This window comes from Eriocheir sinensis, chromosome 60, assembly GCF_024679095.1.
Source record: "Eriocheir sinensis breed Jianghai 21 chromosome 60, ASM2467909v1, whole genome shotgun sequence".
In the NCBI taxonomy this organism is placed as follows: Eukaryota; Metazoa; Arthropoda; class Malacostraca; order Decapoda; family Varunidae; genus Eriocheir; species Eriocheir sinensis.
In genome coordinates this window covers 502,622-510,506 of record NC_066568.1, presented here as the reverse complement: position 1 = coordinate 510,506, position 7,885 = coordinate 502,622, and the positions used below count along the sequence as shown (strand labels likewise).

The 7,885-nt window shown below is 40.8% G+C and overlaps 1 protein-coding gene across 1 annotated transcript; it reads right to left on the bottom strand.

Moving 5' to 3' along the window:
* Positions 1 to 4,473: 4,473 nt before the first annotated feature.
* LOC126985637 (uncharacterized) lies at positions 4,474 to 7,781 on the bottom strand. The gene is made up of 2 exons (XM_050840790.1): positions 6,934 to 7,781; positions 4,474 to 6,069 (listed from the first exon to the last, which is right to left on the bottom strand). The coding sequence occupies exons 1-2, from the start codon at positions 7,652 to 7,654 to the stop codon at positions 5,864 to 5,866; spliced, it is 927 nt and encodes a 308-aa protein (XP_050696747.1). The 5' UTR covers positions 7,655 to 7,781; the 3' UTR covers positions 4,474 to 5,863.
* Between the last annotated feature and the right edge of the window lie 104 nt (positions 7,782 to 7,885).

The window sequence follows — 7,885 nt, the reverse complement described above, 5'->3', positions numbered from 1 at the left end:
GGCGCGGTACTGAAAAAATAAGTAGTGCGGTTGCGGTAGTGCGGAATATTTTCCGGAGTAGTGCGGTTGCGGTAGTGCGGTCCCATTTTTTTTTTTTTATTTCTCAGTGCGGTACGCGGTGTGCGGTACTGCGGTAGCGATAGTCAAAATAAAAAAATACTTCAGTGCCTATCCTGGCTATCCAAACAAAGGAAACATGCTTAAAATAGTACAATTGCCTTAATTTACAATAGATGGGGCAGAAAAGGACAGGGAGGGGGAGGGAAAGATATCTGTGTGGGACATGTCATTTTTTTTGTGTGGTCAATACTGCAACTTTCCGAGGGAGGAGGGAGGGGACAGGGAAGGGGGAAGAGGAGAGATCAGCGTCATGTGAGAGAGGAGGAAGTGGGGTGGGTGGGAAGGAAGGAAGGAAGGAAGGGTGGTGCCACCTTGAATAACAGCTGCAGTAGCCAGGGAGGAAAGGTAGGGAGAATATGGGGAGTGAAAGTGAAGGGGAGGAGGGAATTATCGAAGGGGAGGAATTTTCCGGCGTTTGAGCGAAAACGAAAGATTACTAATATAAGAAAGTCATGACGGGAACAATGTGAAACATTATTCAAACTGTCAAACATATTAAGACAAAACACATCAACTGGTAATAGCGAGACATCGACCGTGGGAAAGCTCTAAGCACTATATAGTTGGCATCTCAGGCCTCGGCGAAGCAACCACGTGGAAATTTGAATCGAGGAGAATATAATAATAATAATAATAATAATAATAATAATAATAATAATAATAATAATAATAATAATAATAATAATAATAATAATAATAATAATAATAATAATAATATTAGATTATTATTATTATTATTATTATTATTATTATTATTATTATTATTATTATTATTATTATAATTAAACAATATTGATCTTGGCTACATTGTGGAGAGAGAGAGAGAGAGAGAGAGAGAGAGAATTACATAGAAAATCAGACCACACAGACCCCATGGTCCAGACTAGGTGGTCTGTCCTTAAACCTAAGTGAATCTACACTAATCAGATGGCTCCAAAACGTTGCTTTTCTACTCTAGTTAATATTACGTTCAAGGAAGTGACGGTCGAGCTTGTTTTTAAAGGACTATAACGCACTATAACGTTGGTGAAGAAAAATTTGGTGCTGTCTGAATTTATTTGTCTACATTTGAGTTTTATGCCATTGTTCCTCGTTCGCAAAGTGTCATCGATCATAAACAATTTTGTTCTATCTACATTCGTGAAACCATTAAGTATTTTAAAACATTCGATCATTTTTCATCGGAGGCGACGTTTCTCAAGAGAGAACATGTTAAGGGAGGAAAGCCTTTCTTCGTAGGATTTGTTGCGCAAGGAAGGGATCATTTTTGTTGCCCGACGCTGAACACCTAATTTAGCAATGTCCTTTGCATTGTGAGTAGACCAAAACTATACCGCATAATTATTCCAAGTGGGGTCTGACTAAACTGTTGTAGAGCGGAAGTATTACATCTTTATTCTTGAATAAAAAGTTTCTTTTAATGAAGCCCAACATTCTGTTCGCTTTATTTGCTGCATCGATGCATTGCTGTGAGAATTTGAGGTTTGACGCGATTTTGACCCCCAGGTCTTTAACGCATTGAACGCTTGTGAGTTTAACGCCGCGCATTTCGTAATCGAACTTCTTATTTCTTGTTCCAACTTGAAGGACCTGGCACTTGTCTACGTTAAAGGGCATCTCCCATCTATCCGACCAAGCTGAAATTTTGTGCAAATCCTCTTGGAGGCTTTGCCTGTCTTCGTCAGTGAGAACCGAGTTACCAATCTTTGTGTCGTCTGCAAATTTACTAATGCGATTATTGAGTCCAACATCCACGTCGTTGATGTAAATAATGAGGAGCACTGGGCCAAGAACCGAGCCCTGAGGGACGCCACTAGTGACCGGCGCCCACTCTGAGTTAAATCCGTCAATCACAACTCTTTGTTGTCTGTTGCTCAACCAATTCGCGATCCATTGGTTTACTTGACTGTCAATACCTATTTACTTTAATTTATAAAGTAATTTATGATGTGGGACTTTATCAAACGCTTTCTGGAAATCAAGATAGACTACGTCCAATGATTTGGTTACGTCATAAACTGAGAAGAGGTCGATAAAAAAGGTCAATAAGTTGATAGGCAGGATCTTTTGTTACGGAAGCCATGTTGTGAATCCCCAATTAATGAGTGGCTTTCGAGGTAACTCACAATTTTGTCTCTAATTATGCTCTCAAGTAGCTTACCTACAATTGAAGTTAGACTAATGGGTCTGTAGTTGCCTGGTATTTTTTTGTCTCCTTTCTTAAAAATCGGTGTCACGTTAACCTTTTTCCAATCCGAAGGGACGATGCCTTGTCGCAAGGACATATTGAATACGGTAGTGAGGGAGGAGAGTATTTCGCTCTTTGTTTCTTTAACACTTAAAGGATGGGTCCGGGGTTGAAATGGCCGGCACCGCGCGGTTTAAAGAAGACTCGTAGTGTAGTAGTTAAGTCTGTCTATTTAGTATTTAATTTTGAACAATAATTGTAAAATCAGAATGATTGAATCACTGATTCTGATGACTGATACCGATTAACTAAGTCCGATTCACTGTAAGAAAACTCATCTCTGTGAGCATGCCGCGCTGCAAATGTCGTCTTCGATAGTTTTCAAAGTACCGCAATAAAGTACCGCAGGATTTTTTAGTGCGGTCCGCGGTGCGGTATTTTCAGAAATTTTTCGGTAGTGCGATACTTTTTTTGTGATGCGGTACTACCGCACTAAGTACCACACTTGCCCACCTCTGAGTAGTAGTAGTAGTAGTAGTAGTAGTAGTAGTAGTAGTAGTAGTAGTAGTAGTAGCAGAAAGATGGTAGTAGTAGTTTTAGAGAGAGAGAGAGAGAGAGAGAGAGAGAGAGAGAGAGGATGTGGAGAGATAATCGTGAGATAAAGTGAGAATATCTGCGTCAGAGAGAGAGAGAGAGAGAGAGAGAGAGAGAGAGAGAGAGAGAGAGAGAGAGAGAGAGAGAGAGAGAGAGAGAGACTTATTGATACTGATATATTGGTTTTGTTCATTGCTCACAAGTTACCAAAAAAATCAGGAATATATTTATGCATGTGTGAACATATCGGTCCGATGAGTCAAAACTCTTTTACAGACCACAGGTAAAACCATTAACGATGAATTTTAGGAGCAGTCATAATTGAGCATTATAACATAATAACTTATAACATTTTAACTTATTTTAGCTTACAACATTTTAACTTATACATCAATCACACATTTACATTTACATTTTATAAATCTACATGACTAGATTGGTACATAAACCCAAGTACAGTAAACCCTCTGGTATCCGGGTTAATAGAGTCACGGGGGCACCCGGATATGGGAAAAAACCCGGATATGGTGTAGGTTAAGTCTACGGACCCAAAACCCCAGCCTTCGCCCTCCGCATTTAATATATCGTCGGTACAAACGAAGCTACTTAAGATCACGCCCGTAAGCCCACGACAGCCTTCCACGTCCACGCATACGTATATATATGAAACGATATATTATAGCCGTAAAAAATAATATTATATTACTGGTTACATTTCAGTCGCGCCGCTGCCACCCCGCCCCGCTCGCCCTGAGAATATATATCCTTATTATCTCACAAACGGAGCTAAAGCTCACGTCCGTACGCCCACGTCAGCCGTTTACGCCTGCGCACACGTGGATATATGAAACGAGTGCAGGAAGGATGTATTACAGCCGTAAAAACGAAAAATGTTAGGGGTTACGTCAAACTGCCCGCCTTGCCCCGCCGCCCCGAGAATGTTTTACCTTGTTTTCTGCAATATTACATAATCTACGCTAACGCCAGTGTAGGCAAGCCTTTCCCCATCCACAGTGGATGCGTTGGCGTTGTGGCGTCTCTTGCAAACGATAATTAGTGACTTTACGTAAGAAAAAATGTCGGGGCGTTGCGGGGCTCTGGTCAGCATCCGCCATGGCCCCAAGAACGCGGGTGTTAAGATTCGCTCCTAATGGGGTAATTAACGCTTGTACACCTGACCTGTGTATGTATATATATATATATATATATATATATATATATATATATATATATATATATATATATATATATATTCATATCTATCTGTCTATGTATCTATCTATCTATCTATATCTATCTATCTATCTATCTATGTCTATCTATATCTATCTATATCTATCTATCTATCTATCTATCTATCTATATATATATATATATATATATATATATATATATATATATATATATATATATATATATATATATATATATATATATATATATATATATATATATATATATATATATATATATATATATATATATATATATATATATATATATATATATATATATATATATTCGCCGCGTGATGGACGACGCGGGTTCGAATCCTCACGCTACCACTCGGATTTTTCAGTCACCGCCGCAAACGCAACACACAGGCAAAGCAATGCCTGGAGAAGGTAGGGCACACACACAAAAGCAATTAACTGGGCCGTGGTGAAAGTAAACAATGGCGGGCGGGGCTTGTTGTGTTGTGGTGCGGAAGGTAAAGAGAATCTCTTTACCTTGGTGGTGCGCTACGCCGCCCGGAAAGAGCTCAGAGGCATCGTGCGGACAATTTGAACGATTTTTGGCGGGGCGCGACAATTTTTTTTATTTTCTTTGGAAAAAATCACATTTTTGAAAACTCCCGGATACGGACAAGGTCGGATACGGTGCACCCGGATAATTGAGGGTTTACTGTACATGTATTTTTACCCGCCCAAAATATATTGAAGAATATTTATATATACATACCTGTGGAAGGACATTACTAAATATACATGGAAGCATATACAAATAGACGTACAGTGAATACGCATTAACCTGGTAGCAGCGACAGGGCAAATTTGAGGCTTTACTGCGTACCAGTGACGGGCCAAATTCTTGCCTTGACATGAACCCCCCAAAATAGAGGATACATAAACTGATCAGAAGTGCGTTGATACATATAATATAATGGTTTGTGTGAGTGATGATTTTTTTCTCATTAATTCGCTTAGAGGGGCCTTAATTAGCTTTTAAACCAATCATGAGTTTTTCCTCTGAACCCATAAACTAACATTTTTTGCAACAAAAATGAGTGTGGAATAGTGTCAAGTGCTTTAGAGATATTGCAAAAAACTGTTACCTGAAACATTTTTTGATCAATGATATCGTAAATATTCTGACAAAGTTTTTGTATAGCTAAATAGATTGAAAATTTAGGACGAAATCCATATTGACAGTCTGTTAATAAAGAATGTAAATTTAGATAATTCATTACTCCACTAGCAACTATTTTTTCAAATATTTTACTAAATGTCGTTAATATTGATATTGGCCTATAGTTGGTACACGCTGATTTTTTACCTTTTTTATGTACTGGGTTCACTGACTAGTAGAGTGTGTGTGTAGGCAGTGAACAGTTACTGCTGTGTGCTGTTTTCACTAACTGGCAGAGGTGACAGCATTCAGTGGTGTGGACAGTCAAACATTCCTGCAAACAGTTTTCCTTGACTGGCAGCTCTGCGGCCTCGTGACAGCCAGAGACAGTTTGTAGAGATGGATTTCACTTACTGGCGTGTTTAGCAGGGCACTCAGTGTGTGTGTGTGTGTCCTCATCACTGTGGCCGCAGCAGTGCTCCTGCAGCCTTCAGAGGTCTCGAACAGTCTTTGCTTCATAATATTTGTTGTTTGCCCCGGTGCCCCGGCGGTGCCCTCGTCCCTGCAGGCTTCAGAGGTCTCAAACAGGCTTTGCTTCATAACGCATGTCGTTTAGTTCAGTTCCCCGGCAGTGGCCCTGTCCCTGCAGGCTTCAATGGACTCGTACAGGCGGTTTTCAATCACGTGGATCCCCTCTGGGGGTGTCTCAGTGGTGGCCGCGTCCCTGCAGGCCTCAAAGGACTCGTACAGGCTGTTTTCAATAACGTGGATCCCCTCCCTGTGTGCCCCGGCGGTCGGGCTTGGTCTTGGCGAGGTGTCTGAAAGAGTATTTTTATTTTTATTGATATTATTATTACTATTATTATTATTATTATTATTATTATTATTATTATTATTATTATTATTATTATTATTATTATTATCATCATCATCATGGTTATCATCCCTGTCAGCTCCAGTGAGTTTGGTGTTAGAGTGTACTGGTAATGTTACCAAATACCTGGCAATGAAGTACTAGGTGGCTGTAGTGTTCAATCTCTCTCTCTTATCAAAAGCATTCCATTTCCTGAGCCTCAAAACTTTACTTGACAAATACCTGGCAATGAAGTATTAGGTGGCTGTAGTGTTCACTGACTCATTAGAAGCATTCCTTTGCCTGAGCCTCAAAACTTTACTTGACAAGCTTCAACCTTTGGGCATCACAGTGGCTCCACTAAAGTGTTTTAAAAGTTCGATAAACAACAACTCAAACTTGCCAACATTCAAGAGCTCATTAAAACTTAGTTGTACTTTGCAAAGTATTTGCTATATTACGTATATTTTCCAGTATAAGTTTGTGTTTGTCTGAATGTTTTTGTGCAGGAGTGTGTGTTCTGTGGAGAAGTTTATCTGTATATCTGCTATGGCCTGTTTTTTTTTCTCTCTCTCTCTCTCTCTCTCTCTCTCTCTCTCTCTCTCTCTCTCTCTCTCTCTCTCTCTCTCACACGCACACACGACTTGACAAGGAGACTGTGTGCGCAAAAATGATTCACGAATTTAAAGCCAAACTGGATAATAAGCGTTATGGAGACAGGACAGCACGAGCCTAGTACGGCTCTTTTCCTGTATTTCACAACTAGGTAAACACACACACACACACACACACACACACACAGTTATCGTACATGTCACTTCACACTTACTCTCATCCTCTGAGTGACGCTGTGTTCTGCAAAGCATCACCACCACCACCACCGCTGCAGCCACCATTCCCACCACCACACCCGCCACTACACTCCCCGTTGTTGTCATAGTCGTAGGTGTAGCTCCGGAAATGGGTGGGTGCACCGTGCAATTGGGTTTGGTTTGTGGGAGGGCCAATTCAACGTTATATCCTTCATAGGGACAGCCAGGTGGTGGCATCGTGTCCCTGCATCTTGAGGGGCCGTAACCCATCACTTCTAGACTCTGAAGGTTGTCAGAGGTGACCCAAGTGACACACACCTTCCAAACCTCGCCAAGATATACAGAGAACTTTATACGGTCACTTTCGCGATGCACATACACCCACAACTCCCACCACTTGGCAGTGGTGACGTTAGTGAACAGGCTGTCTTTGGAAAACCATGCGTCCACCCTCCTCTGCCCAGACGCACTGCCTGCAACAGCTATCACACCTATGCCCCTAAAGCCTTCCTCTGGCCACACGTACACGGTCTTGTCTAAATAAAATCTGCTTTCCTTTGTTTCGTTGGGTGTGCTACGAATTTTCCATTCTCCCAGCACCATGTTAGTGTCGGTGCAGCTCATGGTTAGTGAGGGGTTCACGTCTGTTGCCTGGCCCAGCGCCATCACTAGCAGTAGCAGGTAAGGGAAGATGTTCCCCCGGGGCAGGAGGCATGGGAACGATGCCTTTCTTGTCATCCTGAACTTGTGTGAGTTGAGAGTCAAGTAAATGTAATACACACACACTGATAAAACATTTCCTGCTGATGCTGTGTGGCTCAGGAAATTGTGGCACACATAGATAGATAGATACAGAGAGAGAGAGAGAGAGAGAGAGAGAGAGAGAGAGAGAGAGATAATTATATTGTAGTTCTGTAGTTGATTTTCATATTCTCAACTTAAGAATAAAACACAAAATAATAATAATAA

Bases quoted from the DNA above. Each gene is read 5' to 3' on its own strand.
- LOC126985637 (XM_050840790.1), bottom strand. From the start codon at position 7,654: ATGACAAGAAAGGCATCGTTCCCATGCCTCCTGCCCCGGGGGAACATC. The intron at 6,070-6,933 runs GTAAGTGTGAAG...ATACTCTTTCAG, and splicing joins GCGTCACTCAGAGGATGAGA to ACACCTCGCCAAGACCAAGC.